Consider the following 22,957-nt stretch of genomic DNA (forward strand, 5'->3'; position numbering starts at 1 on the left):
CACTGAGCCAGCTTTTTATTGCATGATGGGATTCAAACCCATCACTCCAGAACATTAGACTGGTGTTCTGGACAACTGCTATATTACCACTATCATTTGGTTAATGTGCCAACACACTCCCCCTTTTCTGAACTTTCCATAATAACTTCACAACCCTCTTCTCTGTCTATTCTGACGTTTAGCGAAATGCCTCTTCAACATTGCTATTGAATCTGCTCCCACCATCTCCCAGGCACTGCGTTTCAGGCACCTACCATCTTCTGTGTACAATAGCTGCCTTGCACATCTCCTTTAAATTTTCCCCTATCACCTTAAACCTATGCTCCCTTGTGTTTGACGTTTCTAGCCTGGGGAAAAAACAGACTCCTCCAACCCCCTCAGCCTTTAATGCTCTCACGGAAAACCATCCAGGTTTGTCCAACCCTTCCTTATAGCTTCATACACTGCAATCCAGGCAACATCCTGCTACACCTCTTCTGCACCCCCTCCGCATCCTTCCTATAACGTGGTGACCACAACTGCATGCAATACTCCAAATGTGGCCGAACTCAATTCTTACCAGCTGTAACGTGACTTGCAAACTTACATTTCACAATACTTCCAAGCTTTGTATCATTTACAAATTTTAGATTATACCCTTGATCTAATAAGTCCAGATCGTTAGTTTTAATCATGAAGAACCAGGAAAACGGGCTCTTGGGGAACTTCATTGCAAACCCCAATCTGTAAAACACGGTGGCACGGTGGTTAGCACTGCTGCCTCACAGCGCCAGAGACCTGGGTTCAATTCCCGCCTCAGGCGACTGACTGTGTGGAGTTTGCACATTCTCCCCGTGTCTGCGTGGGTTTCCTCCGGGTGCTCCGGTTTCCTCCCACAGTCCAAAGATGTGCAGGTCAGGTGAATTGGCCATGCTAAATTGCCCGTAGTGTTAGGTAAGGGGTAGATGTAGGGGTATGGGTGGGTTGCGCTTCGGCGGGGCGGTGTGGACTTGTTGGGCCGAAGGGCCTGTTTCCACACTGTAAGTAATCTAATCTAATCTAAAAAAAAACCCACTAACCATTAGTCTCTGTTACTAATTCCTCAGCCAGTTTTGTTTCTGTATTGTTCCTGTCTCTTTTAACCCAGAGCTTAATTTTGCTCACTTTTTGTCCTGAGGCACTTTATTTAATGTCTGTTCGAAGTCCATGTACTCAACAATCAATCCTCTCTGTTCCCTCAGCAAATAAATGTCCCATCAAGCTCAACGTGATTCGCCTTTGAAAATAATACGTACTTTCTTTATTTTATTAACTTGCATTTACCCAAATGGCTATTAATTGTGCCCCAAAATGTTATTTCTAGAAATGTTGCCCCAACTGTGGTTAAACTGAGTGGTCTGTAGTTGCTGGTCTTTTCCTGACATTCTTTCTTCAACAGGGATGAAACATTTGCATTTCTCCAGAACCCTGGCACCACCCCTGAGTCTGGGAAGACTGGAAAAAACATATTCTGGATTAGTGGTGCTGGAAGAGCACAGCAGTTCAGGCAGCATCCAAGGAGCTTTGAAATCGACATTTCGGGCAAAAGCCCTTCATCAGGAATAAAGGCAGTGAGCCTGAAGCGTGGAGAGATAAGCTAGAGGAGGGTGGGGGTGGGGAGAAAGTAGCATAGAGTACAATGGGTGAGTGGGGGAGGAGATGAAGGTGATAGGTCAAGGAGGAGAGGGTGGAGTGGATAGGTGGAAAAGGAGATAGGTAGGACAAGTCCGGACAAGTCATGGGGACACTGCTGAGCTGGAAGTTTAGAACTAGGGTGAGGTGGGGGAAGGGGAAATGAGGAAACTGTTGAAGTCCACATTGATGCCCTGGGGTTGAAGTGTTCCGAAGCGGAAGATGAGGCGTTCTTCCTCAAGGCGTCTGGTGGTGAGGGAGCGGCGGTGAAGGAGGCCCAGGACCTCCAATATCCTCGGCAGAGTGGGAGGGGGAGTTGAAATGTTGGGCCATGGGCCGGTGTGGTTGATTGGTGCGGGTGTCTCTGAGATGTTCCCTAAAGCGCTCTGCTAGGAGGCGCCCAGTCTCCCCAATGTAGAGGAGACCACATCGGGAGCAACGGATACAATAAATGATATTAGTGGATGTGCAGGTGAAACTTTGATGGATGTGGAAGACTCCTTTAGGGCCTTGGATAGAGGTGAGGGAGGAGGTGTGGCCGCAGGTTTTACAGTTCCTGCGGTGGCCGGGGGAGGTGCCAGGATGGGAGGGTGGGTTGTAGGGGAGCGTGGACCTGACCAGGTAGTCACGGAGGGAACGATCTTTGGAGAAGGCGGAAAGGGATGGGGAGGGAAATATATCCCTGGTGGTGGGATCTGTTTGGAGGTGGCGGAAATGTCAGCAGATGATTTGGTTTATGCGAAGGTTTGTAGGGTGGAAGGTGAGCACCAGGGGTGTTCTGTCCTTGTTACGGTTGGAGGGGTGGGGTCTGAGGGCGGAGGTGCGGGATGTAGACGAGATGCGTTGGAGGGCATCTTTAACCTCATAGGAAGGGAAATTGCGGTCTCTAAAGAAGGAGGCCATCTGGTGTGTTCTGTGGTGGAACTGGTCCTCCTGGGAACAGATCCGGCGGAGGCGGAGGAATTGGGAATACGGGATGGCATTTTTGCAAGAGGTAGGGTAGGAAGAGGTGTAATCCAGGTAGCTGTGGGAGTCGGTGGGTTTGTAAAAAATGTCAGTGTCAAGTCGGTCGTCATGAATGGAGATGGAGAGGTCCAGGAAGGGGAGCGAGGTGTCAGAGATGGTCCAGGCAAATTTAAGGTCAGGGTGGAATGTGTTGATGAAGTTGATGAATTGCTCAACCTCCTTGCGGGAGCACGAGGTGGCACCAATGCAACGTCGATTTCGAAGCTCCTTGGATGCTGCCTGACCTGCTGTGCTCTTCCAGCATCACTAATCCAGAATCTGGTCTCCAGCATCTGCAGTCATGGTTTTTACCTGGAAAAAACAGAGCCAGTTACTGTGTAAAATTCCATTCCCACTTCCTTCACCATCATTGGATACATCTCATTCTGCCCTGGTACCTTATTAACTCCAAGTACAGACAACCTATCCCATACCTCCTTCTTGCCCCTTTTAAGCCCTCAAGTGCCTGAATGACCTCCTGATCTGCATGACATCTTGTTTTTTCATAAAGACAGATGCCAAATATTAATTTAATATCTCTGCCATATTCCCTGCCTCCAAGCATAATCCCCCTTTTCAGTCCCTAGTCTACCCCACATCTCCTTTTACCACCCTTCTTAACTCATATTCTTATAGAAGACTTTTGGATTCTCTCTGCCAATCTCTCTTCGTACCCTCTGTTTGCTTCTTTTATTTGTTTTTTTTCAGGTTTCCTCTGAATCTTCCATTTCCAGCTCTGTTCTTGGTTGTAGTATCTACCAAGCATCTCTCATGAGGTCACTTCTTTGTTTTTTTCATCTTTATCTGTCTACCTTTCATCATCCAGGCAGTTCTGGATGTGTTTATACATACCGTTTCCATTTTTGGGAACATTATCTTCAACTATGCCCAAACTATCTCTTCTTGAAAAGCAGCCCATTGCTCAGTGACAGTTCCACCTGCCAACCTTTGATGCCAATTTATCAGCAGCATTCTTGCATCACTGAAGTTGGCTTTTCCCCAATTAGTTAATCTTGCTCTTGATTTCTCTTTGTTCTTTTATGGGCCCAGTGCTGGCAAAATGGACTAGATTAGGTTAGGATATCTGATTGGCATGGAGGAGTTGGACCGAAGTGTCTCTTTCTGTGCTGTATCTCTCTGCAACTCTATGACTCTTTCATAACTAAGCCAAACTTCATGATGCAAGCAACACTGTCTCCTCAATGTTACCCTCTTGGCACTTGAACCACCATGCAACTCATTCCCAAAGGCCCAGGCCTCCTACCTCATTGAGCAAGAAACATACTGCTGTAGAATATTTTCCTGACTGTAGTCTAGGAACTCTCTCCTGGGATATCTGGGACTGGAACATAATCGAGGGGTTCCAATGTTCTATAACTAGATGCTTGAAGAGAAGTCACTACCTCAAATGGATTGTCTTTCCCTTGTTATGTGACTTTAAACACTCTGATAAGAAGGTGGTTATGAAATGAGTTAAAAAGCAAAGAGGTATACAGTTACCCTCAGTTTCTGAGCAACAGGTGTTACTGCGCTGTATTGCAACTGAATATACACCATTCTTCAGATTAAATTGCTTCCCGGAGTATTCAGTGCTGGCTGCAGAAGTCATTGTTCACTGCAGTGTCTGAAACACTGGTTACAGGAGGGAAATTAAATTCAGATTACTGCAGGAATGCGCAAAGTGCCTCTGAAAACAATGAGACTTTAACATGGATTGAGTTTTGAATAGCCATCACCCTGACTGTTTGCATAATGGGCTGTTACATGGACAAGAGATTAAATAAACTGAGAATTCAATTGAATTCCAGAAGTCTCTCGCTCCCTACTTAAATACTTATGACTTGATAAGTATGTTCGACAGAGGGCTGCTTAAAATGTAACATTATTTTATGAAGTCTGGGCTGTCATCCTGTTTATTGTGCAGTATTTAATATCAAGAAAGAAAACTAGGCAGTAATCTTCCACAGTTGACGAGTTTATTTAAATTCTTAGCTTAATTATCCTTAATCATTGTATGTCGTCTGTGAAAACTCTTGGGTTATTTGTATAACGTTACTATCCATGGTTTATTGGAGAAATACCACTAATGTTGCCTTTGCAAATTCCTCCAGATCTAGTGGCAAGCAAAGTAGTCCAACAGCAGAGCCCTCTCTTAAAGCAAACACTGAGTTAAAAATCACACAATGGCATGTTATAGTCCAACAAGTTTATTTGGAAGCATAGCTTTCTGAGTGCTGCTCCTTCATCAGGTGGTGGTGGAGAATAAGATTGTAAGACACAGAATTTTTGCAAAAGTTTACAGTGTGATGTAATTGAAATTATATATTGAAAAAGATCTGGATTGTTAAGTCTCTCATCTTTTAAAATGGCCATGTTGGTTTCACTTCTTTCATGTGTAAATTGCAAAACCTGTTTTTAAAAGTTACATTCTCAAGTGAACTTTAACAATTGTTAAACACTCACACTCACACACATACACACACTCTCTCACAGACACTCATAACCCACCCCGCCCCCCCACCCCATGCACACCCACCCACATGCACACCCACCCACCTGCACACATACAGATATATGTTTGTGGGGTGAATTTGTACTTGCAGAATTGCATTTTACTTTGCTCAAAAGCTGCATGAATCCATGTAAGATTCTGTATACAGTCTTTTAGATGAGAATCAGTCTGACCATTGTGGCATAGATAGCCTCACACAGGGCAGCTCACACCTTCAATGTAGTATCTGGGCCGACATGACACCAATTGTTAAAGTTCACTTGAAATTGTAACTTATAAAAAAAGTTTTGTAATTTATATATGAAAGAGGCTGGAGGCCCACCTGCTGTAGAGGTGTGTCAGAACATTTCTGAACATATTGATTTGAAAATATCATACACGTACAGAAGCAGACAACTATGTGTGCTGCAGCAGTGAGGGGGACATGTTCCACTTATGCGTTTATCACACGAGTCTGTGACCCCAAGAGAGCTGCTGTTAGCTGTTTATTTCCCATTGAGATTCAGGCAGCCAGTGTGGGCTGATTGGACAGCCTTTTTGTGGGTCCACTTCTGGGTGTGGCCAAGGTGACCATCAACAAATCCAGGCAATGGAGGGCGTCTTAATATCTGAATGACTGCCCCCTTCCCTCATTACATTCACTCCCAGGTGTCCTGGGAGAGAGGGCATGTGGAGTCTTGCTGTGACTGGTAGTTACCACAGTAGGGTGGATTAGGGGTGCTGGAAGAGCACAGCAGTTCAGGCAGCATCCAACGAGCAGCGAAATCGACGTTTCGGGCAAAAGCCCTTCATCAGGAATAAAGGCAGTGAGTCTGAAGCATGAAGAGATAAGCTAGAGGAGGGTGGGGGTGGGGAGAAATAGCATAGAGTACAATGGGTGAGTGGGGGAGGAGATGAAGGTGATAGGTCAAGGAGGAGAGGGTGGAGTGGATAGGTGGAAAAGGAGATAGGCAGGTCGGACAAGTCCGGACAAGTCAAGGAGACAGTGCTGAGCTGGAAGTTTGAAACTAGGATGAGGTGGGGGAAGGGGAAATGAGGAAGCTGTTGAAGTCCACATTGATGCCCTGGGGTTGAAGTGTTCCGAGGCGGAAGATGAGGCGTTCTTCCTCCTGGCGTCTGGTGGTGAGGGAGCAGCGGTGAAGGAGGCCCAGGACCTCCAAATCCTCGGCAGAGTGGGAGGGGGAGTTGAAATGTTGGGCCACGGGGCGGTTTGGTTGATTGGTGCGGGTGTATCGGAGATGTTCCCTAAAGCGCTCTGCTAGGAGGCACCCAGTCTCCCCAATGTAGAGGAGACCACATCGGGAGCAACGGATACAATAAATGATATTAGTGGATGTGCAGGTAAAACTTTGATGGATGTGGAAGGCTCCTTTAGGGCCTTGGATAGAGGTGAGGGAGGAGGTGTGGGCACAGGTTTTACAGTTCCTGCGGTGGCAGGGGAAAGTGCCAGAATGGGAGGGTGAGTCATAGGGGGGTGTGGACCTGACCAGGTAGTCACGGAGGGAACGGTCTTTGCGGAAGGTGGAAAGCGGTGGGGAGGGAAATATATCCCTGGTGGTGGGGTCTTTTTGGAGGTGGCGGAAATGTCGGTGGATGATTTGGTTTATGCGAAGGTTTGTAGGGTGGAAGGTGAGCACCAGGGGCGTTCTGTCCTTGTTACAGTTGGAGGGGTGGGGTCTGAGGGCGGAGGTGCGGGATGTAGACGAGATGCGTTGGAGGGCATCTTTAACCACGTGGGAAGGGAAATTGCGGTCTCTAAAGAAGGAGGCCATCTGGTGTGTTCTGTGGTGGAACTGGTCCTCCTGGGAGCAGATACGGCAGAGGCGGAGAAATTGGGAATAGGGGATGGCATTTTTGCAAGAGATAGTGTGGGAAGAGGTGTAATCCAGGTAGCTATGGGAGTCGGTGGGTTTGTAAGAAATGTCAGTGTCAAGTCGGTCGTCATTAATGGAGATGGAGAGGTCCAGGAAGGGGAGCGAGGTGTCAGAGATGGTCCAGGTAAATTTAAGGTCAGGGTGGAATATGTTGGTGAAGTTGATGAATTGCTCAACCTCATCGCGGGAGCACGAGGTGGCACCAATGCAGTCATCAATGTAGTGAAGGAAGAGGTGGGGAGTGGTGCCGGTGTAATTACGGAAGATCAACTGCTCTATGTAGCCAACAAAGAGACAGGCATAGCTGGGGCCCATACGTGTGCCCATGGCTACGCCTTTGGTCTGGAGGAAATGGGAGGATTCAAAGGAGAAATTGTTAAGGGTGAGGACCAGTTCGGCCAAACGAATGAGAGTGTCAGTAGAAGGGTACTGTTGGGGACGTCTGGAGAGGAAAGAACGGAGGGCTTGGAGGCCCTGGTCATGGCGGATGGAGGTGTAGAGGGATTGGATATCCATGGTGCAGATGAGGCATTGGGGGCCAGGGAATCGGAAGTCTTGGAGGAGGTGGAGGGCGTGGGTGGTGTCTCAAACGTATGTGGGGAGTTTCTAGGACAGTGTCGAGGTAGGTAGAGATGAGTTCAGTGGGGCAGGAGCATGCAGCAGCTGGAGTACATTGCGCCCCTCCCCCTCCCCCCAAAATAACATTTTAATGAACTTTTAAATTTGCTTTGTCTGTTTGGTTGCTATTACATTGCCTCTTGAAGGGGTTGAGAGAAAGTGAGGAGTGCAGATGCTGCAGATCAGAGTTGAAAACTGTGTTGCTGGAAAAGCACAGCGGGTCAGGCTGCGTCCGAGACGCAGGAGTGGCAATGTTTCGAGCATAAGCTGTTCATCGACTCACCTGCTCATTAGATGCTGCCTGACCCGCAGTGCTTTTCCAGCGCCATACTTTTCTACTCTTGTTAACTTTTAATATGGTCTAATTTGCTTTAATTTGATGCTTTCCTTTTGTTGTGATTATTTCAAAAGAGTATATGTAGATGTAAACTGAAGCTCTGATTGTCAATTGGGGAAATGATGGTGTTTCTAACTTATAGTTCTGAAAATTAAATCTTATCAGTGAGTAACGATAAAACGTCAGGTTTGGGTTTCGCTGGTTGCGAGTAATGTGTACATTAAGGCACCTACACTTGCACACCTCCTTTCGGCTTATTTGTACATCACAGGATTGGTATGCTGCAGAGGGAGGCCATTCAGCCCATTGTGAAACACCAGTTATATTCTGGTCCAAGTCTCCTGCCTCTTTCCTATATCCCTGCACACCATTACTATCCAAACATGGGAAGTGGCCATCACTGGCCAGGCCATCCCTAACTGCTCTGGAGAAGGTGGTAATGGGCTGCCTTTGGATCAGAACAGTGGCATGCTGTTACCTATTAACATTCTCACACTGTTAAACAGTCACACCAGTAAGCTACAACGTGAAGATAGCATTTCCCGAAATAATAGGGAGGGATTCGTCAAAGTGCCGAGAACAGCTCTGGTGATTTATTGGACCTGAAATTCATTTTATATTTGCCCTGATCAATGTTCTAAGCATATCAATTGTTTCTGGTGCAGAGTGTAAAGAGTGGACTCAGTTAGGACACTCTTGACCCTGAATCAGAAAGCTATGTATTTGAGGTGCACTTCTCTCTCTCTCTCTCTCTCTCTAGAGAGAGAGAGCATAATCTTGGATATGGCAACGATGGAATGTTCCATTGCTGGAGCTGTTGTCTAATACATGCAAAAGTTTATTATTCTGCCTTTTGCAGAATTAAACTTCAGAGATTAAAGACAAGAAGGTATGCAGTTCCAAACACACAAAAGTAGATTAACTTGTCTTTCATCCTGTTACTGTTTAAGGGACAATCTTGTACATAGACCGACTGTAACATTGGCTAAATGACAAAGAATGGCCACTTTAAGGGAGAGACATGGACAGAATTCATGTCTGTCTGTAGTGGTTTTCACAACCTCCTGGGTGTGCAAAGCAATTTATTAATGAAAACCCTTTTGAAATATAGTTTTGTCATAATATTGGAAATGCAGGAGAGAATTTGTGCAAAGCGAGAGCGAACAGATCGACAGACCATCACGATCAGATGATCTGACTTTGGGAAAGGGATGGAAGAGTAAATTTTGGCCAGAACACCAGTGATAGGCTCCATGCTCTTCCTAAACATTTTTTATTGTTACTTTTTTCACGTATTGACCTCTCTGATATGATAGCGTTCCCATAATGCTGCTTCAGAGAGTGTGCCAAGGTCATGTTGTCAAGCCCCTGGCGTGGGAACACATCTGACTCAACACTGCAAGAACTACCCACGCGACCACAGAGCGATGTGCTTTTAAAAATGCTAAAATCCCTCTATCATTCCTACCATTAACTTTACTGTATGGTTTCCCAGAGTTCCACCTCCCGTATCCCTTCCGCGCCCTTTGTTGACAATTCCAGTGCACAAACTCCCAGCTGTCTTAACATGCATCATCGGAAATGCAATCTGGATCCCACAAACCGATTATTCGGCTCACTCAGTATCGCTAGATCGCCTGCCAGATTCCTCCTTTTAGACAACACATGCTTACTGTGTAACATTATTTCCCTTCGCTCCCATCCCCCACCATCCTTTTCTCAAAATTGACTCTGTTTCTGTTTAGATTGAAGTGCTGAATGAATGATTAAATGAGCTGTGGGGACAGGAATTTATAAATGGGCTACTTATGGTCTGCAAATTCTAGCTGTCCTGCTCCAAGCATAACATTTGTCTTGGCATTGTGTGGCTACGCATTTATCAGGACCTGAGGGTCTGACTTCCTGAAGTAGTTGCAGGGGCTTGATCCGAGATAATAACCAGTCATGATGCTGTCGACAGGGCTTTTAACAAGTAGTGGAAACAGGCCATTCTCTGTGTCTTACTGACTTTGTCCCCTCCTTTGCTGAGATGAGTCCAGATTACAACGATGCAGATTTATGTCAGTGAACAAACTTTACATTGATGACTGTACTGCGGCTTCCCATTTCCAGCGTGGAGAGGCGTCACGAATCATAATCCTAATTATCAATACTTGTGATCATGTGGTAAAGGCCAAAAATCACGTGACACCGGTTTATAGTCCAACAAGTTTATTTGAAACCATAAGCTTCCGGGGCCCCCGCTCCTTCCTCAGGCAGATATCATGTTGTAAAGGTGAAAGAGTAAAGTTGTCATAGACCTACCAGCCCATGGGGCTACTCTCTCTGTCGTGAAGGATGACTAGTAGCCAGGGGAGAGGTTGAGAAGGTGAGGCTTTAATGGTAACCCCACCCATGATGGTGATACTGTGATATTAAAAGCAACACTGTAGACTGAAACTGGTTTTGGTGTTGCGACTTAACAGTTAGCATCCTTACATCAAATTCTAATCATCACTACCTTCATGAATGTAATTCGAACAGTGAAGACCAACGCTCTGCCAAGCACACTGCAGTGTCACCTCGTGTTAAACTAAATTGTGCGCTCTGTTTGTCCCATGAACGTGAGCCTCTTCCCTGCCTGGTTGATAGTCTGGAACCATAATGTTGGAAAAATATCCTTTATCTATGATTGCGAGCTTCCATCTCACTGAGGAGGCTTCAGACCAATTCATGTCCAGCAACCTGCTCTAAAAACTCTGCTGACATTTTGGCAGCTGTGAAAAATTCCACCACAACATTTCAACATTTAAAACTAAGTCTTGAGTGTTCTAAAATAGAAGTGAATTTCCCCGATCTCGGTTTGTTAATGGATACTTGGAAAAAAATCCAGGAGCTGGATCCAAGACTTTACCAAAAATGATTCAATTCCCTCTTGGCCTATAACCAATCTGTACCCAGTTTTGTTTCAAACTTTCCAATTAGTTTTGAAACATATTATTGAGTCATACAAGACGGAAACAGACCCTTTCGTCCAACTTCCATGCCGACCAAGTTCCCCAATTTTCCTCTTTTTGGGCCATATCCCACTACACCTTTCTTATTCATGTACCAATCCAAATGTCTTTTAAATGTAGTAACTGTACCTGATTCTTTCACTTCCTCTGGAAGTTCATTCTACATGTGAACCACCTTCTTTGTGAAAAAGTTACACCTCAGGGCCCTTTTAAATTTTTCTCCTCTAACCTGAACATTTTTGAGCCTCCACCACCCTAGGGAAAAGACCTTTATTATTACCTTATCTATGCCCCTCTATAAGGTCATCCCTCGACCTCCTATGCCCCAGTGAAAAAAATTCCAGTCTATCCTTAAAGCTCAAACACTCCAGTTCTGGCAACATACTAGTAAATCTTTTGTGAAATCTCTCCAATTTAACAACATCCTTCCAGCAACAGTGCAATTAGAACTGTACACAATACTCCAAAAGTGGCCTCACCAACATCTTGTACAACCCCAACATTCTATCCCAAAACCCATACTCAGTGGCCTGATCAATGAAGGCAAGCGTGCTATGAATACCTTCTTTACCAGCCTGTCTACCTGTAACTTTCAAGGAATGAGTACCTGAACCCCTGGGTCTCTCTGTTTGACAACACTACCTAGGGCTCTATCATTAACTACATTTGTTTTACCAAAGTGCAATAGCTCACAATTATTAAAGTTAAATTCCATCTGCCACTCCTCAGCGTATTGATCGAGATCCCTTTGTAATCTTAGATAACCTTCTTTACTGTCAACTCTGTCACCAAATTTGGAGTCATCAGCAAACTTGCGAACTATGCCTCCTAAATTCTAACCCAAATCGTTTGCATAAATGGCAAACAAAGCTGGACCCAGCACTGATCCCTCTGGAATATTGCTGGTCACAAGTCTCTAGTCCAACAAACAGCTCTCCATCATGACTCTGTCTCCTAGCATCAAGCAAATTTTGTATCTATGATACAAAACGTGGTCCATGTAGACAATATCAATTGCTCTGCCCTCATCAACCTTGTTGGCAATGTCTTCAAAAAAACTCAATTAAATTTATAAGACATGATTTCCGACGCACAAAGCCATGCTGACTGTTCCTATTCAGACCTTGCCTCTCCAATTGCATGTACATCGTATGTCTCAAAACCCCTCCAACAGCTTACCCACCGCTGAAGAAGGTTATACCCAAAATATTGACTTCTCCACCTCCTGATGCTGCCTGGCTGGCTGTGTTCTTCCAGTCTTCTACTTGTCTACTGACCATTGATGTCAGACCCACGGGTCTTTAGCTCCCTAGCTTCTCCTTATAGCCTTTCCTAAATAAAGGCACAACGTTAGCCACCTTCCAGTCCTCCGGCACCTCACCCATAGCTATAGGTGATACAATTAGTCTGCTAGGGACCTTACAATTCTTCCATAATCTCCCACAACATCCTGGGGTACACTTGATTAAGTCCTGGAGATTTATCCACTTATATATTTTTTAGAACCTCCAGCACTTCTTCTGTAATGTAGACTGTTTACAAAACGTCAATTTTATCTCCGCGAGTTCTCTAGCCTCCATTGCTCATGGGCAACTAGCCTTAAAAATAAGGGTGATGTTCCTTCAGTGGAAAAGCTAATAAACAGCTTGAGTGCTAACTGATGTTCTGGAGACACCATGTCCTCATGGGCATTCCGTTTGAGGGGAAAAAAGCAGAGACATTTCCATTTCACAATTAAAGTGTGTTTGGAATCTGACAATGAACTATACTATTAGCATATTGAGCTCCACCACTGCCTGAAAACCAAAGCAATATTTTGTTTCATTTGATATCGTGGTTTTTGTGATCTTAGCCACACCTGGTCATCACAAGCTCATTGATATTTCTGTGGTCCGGACTGTTACAGGACAGGATTCAAGGCACTGTCTGGAACGACATAGATGACCTGCGAGCCTTCAACACTCTTGATCTGGAAGATTTTGAAAAGATGTTCTCAGCCTACCAGAGGCAGCAGGTAAAGGTTTCTCTTTCTCCGTCGTGTGGTTTGTGGGATCAAGCCGTGGTTACGTAGCAAATGTCAGGAGTTTCCCTCAGCTGGAGGAGGTGGGGTGGGTGGGGGAGGAGAAGCTGATCCAGCAAGTGCTTTACCACTCCATGAAGGGTTTTTGTTAAAGGGACTGCATTGCTAATCAAAAGGTGCCGATTTGGAGGCAAGTAGCAAATGAGGTGAAAGGTTCTCCGGGAGAGTTGTTCTGACTGGGGACACACAGCCCAAAAGGCTGGAGACTACTGATTCAGTCATAACTTTCACAATCGAACTCTGAGGGATTAGTTTCTGGAGCGGAGTCACTGTGTAGAGGGCTCTTTCAAATGTCTGACAAAACCCTGACGGGCCAAATGGCCTTCATTGCTTTACTATGGTATGATTTCCTTTGAGTCATTCCTGTTGATGATGTTGTCTGGAAACCAGGTGTTCAAGGTGACTGCTGAAGCTCCCAGCTCTTGTGATCCATTATTCTTGTTTGGATTTAATCAAGGAAATCCCCAGTTTATATTGCTACCAAATAAAAAACATGAGAAATTCCCGTGAGCGGGATCCACTTTAAGTAGGCTGCAGCGCACCTGATTGCTAACCTGATAGAGTGTTCCTGGAAAAGCCTACCTTGAGAAAACAGAGCTTGCTTGACCTAAGCCTGAGATAAAAGATGTGCTCTCGGCTCATGACTGTCCTTCACTTCAGGCTGACATGTAGAGCTTGAACAGCAAAAACCCTTGAGCTTATGTTTCCAGGGCATAAAACTTGCCATTTTCCTGTTCTTTTAGCCATGGCAAATGATGTCCATTGGGGCAGCACAGTGGCTCAGTGGTTAGCACTGCTGCCTCACAGTGCCAGGGACCCGGGTTTGATTCCCACCTCGGGTGACTGTGTGGAGTTTGCACATTGTTTGCGTGGGTTTCCTCTGGGTGCTCCTGTTTCCTCCCATAATAGTGTTAGGTGCATTAGTCAGGAGTAAATATATTCTGGATTAGTGGTGCTGGAAGAGCACAGCAGTTCAGGCAGCATCCAAGGAGCTTCGAAATCGACGTTTCGGGCAAAAGCCCTTCATCAGGAATAAAGGCAGTGAGCCTGAAGCATGGAGAGATAAGCTAGAGGAGGGTGGGGGTGGGGAGAAAGTAGCATAGAGTACACTGGGTGAGTGGGGGAGGGGATGAAGGTGATAGGTCAGGGAGGAAAGGGTGGAGTGGATAGGTGGAAAAGGAGATAGGCAGGTAGGACAAGTCCGGACAAGTCATGGGGACAGTTACTGAGCTGGAAGTTTAGAACTAGGGTGAGGTGGGGGAAGGGGAAATGAGGAAACTGTTGAAGTCCACATTGATGCCCTGGGGGTATATATAGGCTAGGGGAATGGGTCCGGGTGGGTTACTCTTCGGAGGGTCGGTGTGGACTTGTTGGGCTGAAGGGCTTGTTTCCATACTTTCAGGAATCTAATCTAATCCATCCTGAAACTGTCCTCCACTAGAGTTTACTAATCCTACACCTTCTTCTCCTGCGTTTTCTGCTTTGATATTAAAGTGACTGAAACCTTCCTGCCATTTCAGAAGCACCGCCCCTGCGTTTTTGTTGCGCCTAACCCTGGGAATCTGTCAGTCCTGAGTTGGGGGGAGCATGGCTGTGTTTTTGTGGATCTGGCGAGAGCTAACTCTTTTGGAATAGGATGACGGAGGTCCTGCTTCTGTGCAGAGTTGCCCGAGAGCGAGTTGTCTATTTGCTCTACGCTTCCAGGTTGTCTGTTACTGTGCAGGCAGAAAGATCCATATAAGGCAACCACTTTCCACTGCTTCTCTCCCACTTGATTCTTCTTGATTCATGAATCGATATACATGCGTGTGCCTTTGTGTATATAAAACAAGGAATACAGTCCACTGGTCCTTGAGCAAAGTTAAAGTGGCTCGACGCCTGTTAATCTAAATCTGTCATTGCATTTTTACATATTGTTTATGTGCCAGCATGAAATATGTGAAAACAGTCTATCAAACCCTAACATTTGGCTTGCCTGCTCCAATTTTGACAGAGTGACCATTCAGCAATCGCGTGAGGCCCTCAAGGCGAGATATCCTTTACTCCTTCAAATGAGCTGAGGGCGAGGTTGGGGCAGGGAGCTGGGGGGGGGGGGGAGCGGTTAAGCTTCCCACATCATTTAAAATTTGCCCGTTCAAAGGGGGACCTTTTAAAAAATTAAATTCATTCAGTCTGTGTTTATGGCTCATTGCACAACAGTTTTTTTTGGGTGTCTGGTACTGCATTAGACTGCTGGCATTCCAAGTCCCATAAAAGGCCATGTGTTCAGCAGGTCTTGTCTCCATGAGCCAGCAAATCACTTTGGTTTGGCATTACCGTTCCCATCACCCCCAGATCCCCTTCCCCCACCCCAACAAGTAATATTCTTCCAAGTCAAAGTTAGCCTGGAACAGCAAGACACGTTACACGTTGTGGTGACCAGCTCATGTGTTGAGCAGGTGTCACGTGACATTTTGATTAGCACCCATTCTTTTAAGAAGAAAAGCCAAAGGGATCCAGTGAGCCAGTGCGAGACCTGTCACTGGGCATAAAACAACTCTTTCCAATTCACCAAAGACGCTCAGACAGCACTCTCCAAACCCATGACCACTTTCATCTCGAAGGGCAAGGGCAGCAGATACTTGAGACTACTACCACCTGCAAGTTCCCCTCCAAGTCGCTCACTACCCTGACTTGGAAATATTCTGCTGTTCCTTCACATTCCCTCCCAATTCAGTTCCCTCCCTACTGGCATTGTGGGTCGACCCACAGCAGATGGACTGCAGCGATTCAAGATGGCAGCTCTCCACCACCTTCTCAAGGGGCAACTAGGGATGGGCTATCAATGCTGGCCAGCCAGCGACGCCCATGTCACACAAATGAATAAAGAAAATCTGCCATTGTGGAAGATGGGTGGGATTAACAGTGCGGCTGGCCCCGCAGGCTTGGTTTAGCTCCACCACGCAGATGGTGGTTTCTTTTGGACGTGGAGATCTTCCTTCGCACCTTGCCGAAGAACAATGACAAGGCATCCTAATGACAAGCCCGATGGGGACAGAACAGAAGGATTTAGCTACCTCGCCCAGAGCTGCACTCACATAGAGCTGGACGAATCTGAAACGAAAAGAACAGAAATTGCTAGAGAAACTCTGTGGGTCTGGCAGCCACCTGTGGAGAGAAAGCAAAGATTTGAGTCTGATGACCCTCCACCAGAACGGATTTGAGCTAGAAAAAAAATGGTATTTTTGATGAAAGGTGGGATTGGATGGGTGGTGGGGGTGAATGGATGGTGGGGGGGGGTGGGGGGGAGGCCTGGTTTGGGTTACTTGGGAGAGACATGAGCAGATGGTTGGAGACGGAGCCAAGACAGAGAGAGAGAGAGCGTGATATGAAAGGATAAGCAAGGTTAGTAAAGCAGGAGAAGCTGAATAAGTGATAATGAGGATTGAGAGTAGGAGAGAGAATGGGGAGGCTATGTTTTAAGCAACGCATATCATAACAGGACAGGGTGAGTAAAAAACATGGAAGGATGGAATCAGGCTTTAAGGTTACTGAACTCGATGCTGAACCCTGGAGAATGCGGGGTCCCTGAGGAAAACGAGATGTTGTTCTTGGAGCTTGCGCTGAAACTCACTGGAGCAGGGCAGAATGTGGCATGGTGGCTCAGCAGTTAGTACTGCTGCCTCACCGCGCCAGGGACCTGGGTTCAATCCCAGCCTCGGGTGACTGTCTGTGTGGAGTTTGCACATTCTCCCAGTGTCTGTGTGGGTTTCCTCCGGGTGCTCCGGTTTCCTCCCACCAAAGCTGTTCAGGTGGGGTGGATATGTCTGGGGCTGTGCAGACTAGATGGGTTGGCCATGGGAAAAATAGGGTTACAGAGATAGGGTGCTCTTCGGAGGGTTGGTGTGGACTCGATGAGCCAAATGGCCTGCTTTCACACCATAGGGATTTTATGATCTTCTTCCCTGTTGGCATGGGAACTCGGCGGTGTGTTGAAGTGGAAGCTCAGGGTCCATAGAAATGATAATCCGACTTCCTCCCAGCTGCTGTCAGTTCTGAAGGAGAGTCACCAGACTCCCAAGTGTTCGCTCTGTTTTCAGACCGGCTGAGTTTCTCTAACAATTTCGGTTTTAGTCTCAGATCTCCAGCAAGAGAAGGTCTTTGTTTTAATGCTGAGCTTGGGCCTCAAAGTGGTCATTTCTCTAAGTCCCCCGGGGTTTAGAGAAAGAGAGAGAGAGAGAGCTATGCTTGTGCCCTGACATGGCAGCTTTTACTTGCCTGCTTAATCCCTCAACTTTGCAGTGCTTTGCTGAGGATGACAGTGAAATTTCAGTATTGTGCTGGATCCCCCTTCCCTCCCAGAACTGAGAGTGACAGTAAATGCTGCTGAGCAGCTGGTCGGATTGTAAGATTTCATTGAGCGCCTTCCATTGAATGAAAGCCAAGCCTAGAAAATGCCAAGGACTCAATATCGATTCAATAACTTTCAGGCCTAAGCACCTTCTCCCATGTCCTTACCCCAATCTTCCTCCCACTCCAGACCTTGTCATCATGTGGGCTGCTACCTCTAACAACCCATTGTCAGCCGCTAATGGTCTCCTCATATTTACCCACTCCTTTGTCTGAACAATTGTTTTACTCTCTCTCTCGCCCCCATCTCCACCTATCATTCACTCCTTCCCCTCCCCCACCCCTTCTTCAGCACGGGTACCAAACTTTTCCTGTCTACATAAATACAAGCGAAAGAACTGCGGATGCTGGAAACCAGAAACGAAAACAGAAATTGCTGGAAAAACTCATCTGTGGAGAGACATCAGAGTTAACGTTTCGGGTCCAGCGACCCTTCCTCCTAGCTACCGTCAGTCCTGAGGAAGGATTACTGGACTCAAAAGGTTAACTCTGTTTTCTCTTCACAAGTGCTGCCCGACCGCCTGAGTTTCTCCAGCGATTTCTGTTTTTGTTAATACTAAATGACTTTGGTTCATTAACAATCGATTTCTTGGGTTGCAATTTAAACACACATGCCAATCTGTTTTGGTGGATTTGAGTGTAAGGGCATAGTGACAGAGAAGTGAGTGCCAATGGAGCAAGGTGCATGTCCGCCTGCTAACATGGCCGACAGTAATTTCTAAACGGTGACACCCCCTGTCTCACTGATAGGCCAGTCCAACAGTCTGGTCCTAGGTTCATCTTTAGTGTTAAGATTAAGGTGGCTATCAGAAAGAGTTTGATGATTAATTATTATTAGACTACAGAAGTGCATAATACATTAGTCGCCTCCAATGTTTGACCAATGAAAGTAAACCGTAGGGTAGAGATGGTTGCTCGGTGCACAGTGATGAGCTGCTAAGGAATAATTTAAGATAAAGATTTGTTAGACATTGGTTCATACTTTTCCAACACAATTCTTGCATGGCTGCTTTCTGCTGAATACTAATTCACCTTGGCATGTTTCAATTTTCTATGCTTCTCGATGACCTTCGCTGCATAGGACCTGTTCCCTCACCCTCAGACTAACCTCTCGGAACAGGTGAGTGTGCAACCTGTTCACTTTGCCAGTGAGAAATTACCACCATTCATGCACTGAGTGTCACTGAGTTGACTACCGGATGATTTGCGTCCAGTTCAGCTGATGGAACGGTGTTTTATTTTGCTTTCCCCCTCCCCACCCCCCCCTCCCAAACCCGACACATCCACAGAAAGAGCTGGGGTCCACCGAGGATCTGTACCTCACGATGAGGAAGGTGAAGGAGCTATCAGTGATTGATGGACGAAGGGCTCAGAACTGCGTCATTCTGTTGTCAAAGTAAGTACAAGGCTCAAAGTGTTTGCCAAGTCATTTATTGTCCTGGTGTGAGTTTTGTGAGTGAGTGAACCATCCCACATAGAATCAGCGAGAAAGGTCAATGTCCGTTCAATCTTGAGTAGAATAACAGTCCCAGGATCGCTATTGAATTCAATGTGACTGTGGCTGCATTTCAGCATACCACATCAAACTGCCCCGTAATTTGGGAAGTCGAGAGGCTGTAACAGTTGTTAGAGCAGGACGGTGGCTCAGTGGTTAGCACTGCTACCTCACAGCACCAGGGTCCCAGGTTCGATTCCAGCCTCAGGTGACTGTCTGTGTGGAGTTTGCACATTCTCCTCCTGTCTGCATGGGTGTGCTCCAGTTTCCTTCCACAGTGCAGGTTAATTGAATTGGCCATGCTAAATTGCCCGTAGTGTTAAGTGAAGGGGTAAATGTAGAGGCCTGGGTTCAATTCCCACCTCAGGCAACTGTCTGTGTGGTGTTTGCACATTCTCCCTGTGTCTGTGTTGGTTTCCTCCCACAGTCCAAAGATGTGCAGGTCAGGTGATATTGGCCATGCTAAATTGCCCGTAGTGTTAGGAGCATTAGTCAGATGGGAATGTATCTGGATGGGTTACTCTTTGGAGGGTCTGTGTGGTCTTGTTGGGCCGAAGGGTCTGTTTCCACACTGTAGGGAATCTAATAAAAATGCAAGTTCTTTTATTCTCTCTTTTCTTGCTTGTTTCTGAGCTTACTAATAGGAGAGGAACATTAACATGTGACTAGGTAAAAACAATGACTGCAGATGCTGGAAACCAAAGTTTAGATTACTCCTCGGATGCTGCCTGAACTGCTGTGCTTTGCCAGCACCACTCTAATCTAAACATTAACAAGTGATGTTTGCCCCTCGAGAAAGGTGCATTCATGCAAGTCCTTTCTGAAACAGTGAGAACATTGTCAGTGGAGTCAAACATGGAAGGGAATTTACAAACAGCAAGATTCCATCATGATGTCAATGTCAATCAATCTGTTTTTGGTTCTGTTGTTTGAGGGAGGGTGGTTGCCTGGGATTGTGCCCCTACCCACTCTCAGTTTAGCACCATGGGGTTCGTTATGGGCTGGGTAAAACAGGGTCTTGGTAAAACAGGGTCTTGGTTTGAACAGGGATGTCACCTCTGAGGATACAGCACTCCCTCAAGTCTTGCACTAAACTGTCAGCTTCTGATACGACTGGGACTTTAACTGGAGCAGGTGAACCTGCAGCAGTGCAAGCCTGCTTCTGCTGGATCTTAAAGTCATGCCCGGACTTTACGGTCCTCCAACCATCAGTGGTCTGGTTTGTCCCACCGCAGGCAGCTCAGTGGCTAGCACTGCTGCCTTCACAGCACCATGGACCCATGTCTCCACATTCTCCCTGTGTCTGCGTGGGTTTCCTCTGAGCACTTTGGTTTCGTCCCACAGCCCAAATATATGCAAGTCGGCCATGCTAAATTGCCCATAATGCCTAGGGATGTGCAGACAAGGTAGATTAGCCTTGGTAAATACAGGGTTTCAGGGATAGGGTAAGGATGTGGATGTCTTGCGGAGGGTCAGTGTGGACCTGCTGAGCTGAATGGCCTGTTTGCATGCTGTAGGGATTTTATGATTATTCTATGATTCTATCCAATGTTCTCATCTTCCGTTAGGCTAAAGCTGTCCAATGAGGAAATCAAGCGTGCAATCTTGCAAATGGATGAACAAGAAGACTTGGCCAAGGACATGCTGGAACAGGTAAGGGTGCAGATCCTTCTGTGAGCTTGGACCAGATGGAATGGAGATCAGCACAATGGGGTCCCACCATGCTACAAGGGTCAATCTTAGGTAAAGTAACATTCTCCTACCATGTGCTGAGTGAACCTGATGGCAGTGTGGGTGCCATAAATGAAGTGCACAATGGGGAAAACATGGGCTAATCTCTATCCCTGATGGTGGGTATATTCCTGTCAGGAGGAATGGGTTGGGCTTAGCTGCGATTGTCTTACGTGAGAAGTAGGAAGAGTTCGCTCCTCACATTCCCCGTGCTGTCCGTTTAACTCATGGCCAATCATCAACATCAATCCACTCATCTTTCCAATCCCCATATCCGTATTGACCAAAAAGGCCATCGATCTCAGCCTTTGAATACAGTAAACCAGTCAGCATCCACAGGGTTCTGCTTCAGACAATGGTAAATATTCACAAGCGTTTGAGTGAAGACATTATTCTTCACCTCAGTCTGAACTGGGTTGTCTTGAGATGATCTCTCCTTGCTCTAGTTTCCCTGGCCATGAGAAACACCCTTTCAGCCTCGAACCTGTGGAACACTCTCAGAACCTTGCAGTGAGGACACTTCTCATTTTTCTAAACTCCATAGTTCCACAGAAGGTCCTGTCGTAAACATTCTATCAGAGTATAGATCCAACCTGCTTAATGTGTGCTCACAGGCTAAACCCCTCATCCCAGCAGTGCTCCACTTCCATTTCAGGGACAGCCACTATAATTGTACTCTACCCCCTTAACAACTTTACTACCATGTGGCCAAAAAGCCTATCAGCATGAATAAAACCATCCAAATCCTGGGCCAGTCCAGTCCTCACCATCAAGAGCATGGGCACAGTCATGCCAGAATCTGTCACTGGGCTTTGTTTCAGCAGAATCATGGGATTGTTACAACAGAGTGAGAGGCCATTTGGCCCATTGTGCTTGAATTGGTTTGATTACTCAGTGCCAGTCTCCTGCCTTTCCCCCCATATCCCTGCACACCATTTCTATCCAAGGAATCATCCAATACCCCTCTTGAAGACCTTAATTAAACCTGACTCTGATACATTTCCAAACAGTGCATTCCCGACTCTAGCCACTCTCTGTGTGCGCGTACAAAGTTTATTTCTCACAACAGCCTTGCTTCATTTGCACGTCACTTTAAATCCGAATGGCATTACAGGGTGATGTTTTCCCCTTGACTGTCAGTGCAGAGTAAAGCAAGCTGCCTCTGATCAAATCCTGCTCCCTACTAGGATTAATGCAAGTCCATTACCATTCACAAACTAAATCCCTCCCCTCCTATTCCCAAAACCTCTTAAAACGTTTCAGGGTTGGTCACAGTTATAACTCTTCCAAAGATTTAATCTCCGCACAGCCAGATGGAATGATTTGCTGTATTTTCGTGAATGATGGCCAGGGGTATTCATGATGAATTAACACAGGAAGATGATGTGAGGGGTGAACTTGGGGCCCAGATCTTTAGAGTCTTAGAGCTGTACAGCATGGAAACAGACCCTTCAGTCCAACTCGTCCATGCCGACCAGATATCCTAGCCTAGTCTAGTGCCATCTGCCAGCACCTGACCCATATCCCTCTAAACCCCTCATATTCATATACCCATCCAGATGCCTTTTAAAAGTTGTAATTGTACCAGCCTCCACCACTTCCTCTGGCAGCTCCTTCCATAAACGCACCACCCTCTGTGTGGAAACATTGCCCCTTAGGGCTCTTTTATATTTTCCCCTCTCACCCTAAACTTATGCGCTCCACCCCACCCCAGGGAAAATACCTTGTCTATTTATCCTGTCTATGCCCCTCATGATTTTGTCAATCTCCATAAGGTTATCCCTCAGCCTCCGACACTCCAATGAAAACAGCCCCAGACTATTCAGCCTCTCCCTGTAGCTCAAACCCTCCAACCCTGGCAACATCCTTGTAAGTGTTTTCTGAAACCTTGCAAGTTTCACAACATCTTTCCGATAGGAAGGAGACCAGAATTGCACACAGTATTCCAAAAGTGGCCTAACCAAGGTCTTGTACAGCTGCAACATGACCTCCCAACTCCTGTACTCAACACTCTGACCAATAAAGGAAAGCAAACCAACCGCCTTCTTCACTATCCTATCCACTTTCAAGTAACTATGAACCTGCACTCAAAGGTCTCTTTGTTCAGCAACTCCCCAGGACCTTACCATTTAGTGCATAAGTCCTGCTCTGATTTGCTTTTCCAAAATGCAGCACCTCACATTTATCTGAGTTAATCTCCATCTGCCACTTCTCAGCCCATTGGCCCATTTGATCAAGATCCCGTTGTAATCTGAGGTAACCTGCTTCAC

At 46.2% G+C, this 22,957-nt stretch overlaps 1 protein-coding gene across 4 annotated transcripts in view; it reads left to right on the plus strand.

The window, feature by feature from the left end:
* daam2 (dishevelled associated activator of morphogenesis 2) overlaps positions 1–22,957 on the plus strand; it is a 339,423-nt gene that overhangs the window by 227,379 nt on the left and 89,087 nt on the right. For 3 of the 4 annotated variants that reach the window (XM_072551064.1, XM_072551081.1, XM_072551072.1), the window contains exons 15-18: positions 12,899–13,006; positions 18,543–18,581; positions 18,751–18,857; positions 20,525–20,609. In XM_072551064.1, coding sequence (XP_072407165.1) covers positions 12,899–13,006; positions 18,543–18,581; positions 18,751–18,857; positions 20,525–20,609 — 339 coding nt within the window. The remainder of the gene's footprint in view (positions 1–12,898; positions 13,007–18,542; positions 18,582–18,750; positions 18,858–20,524; positions 20,610–22,957) is intronic. The other variant, XM_072551092.1, reaches the window with a different exon arrangement.

Source organism: Chiloscyllium punctatum, chromosome 3, assembly GCF_047496795.1.
Source record: "Chiloscyllium punctatum isolate Juve2018m chromosome 3, sChiPun1.3, whole genome shotgun sequence".
In the NCBI taxonomy this organism is placed as follows: Eukaryota; Metazoa; Chordata; class Chondrichthyes; order Orectolobiformes; family Hemiscylliidae; genus Chiloscyllium; species Chiloscyllium punctatum.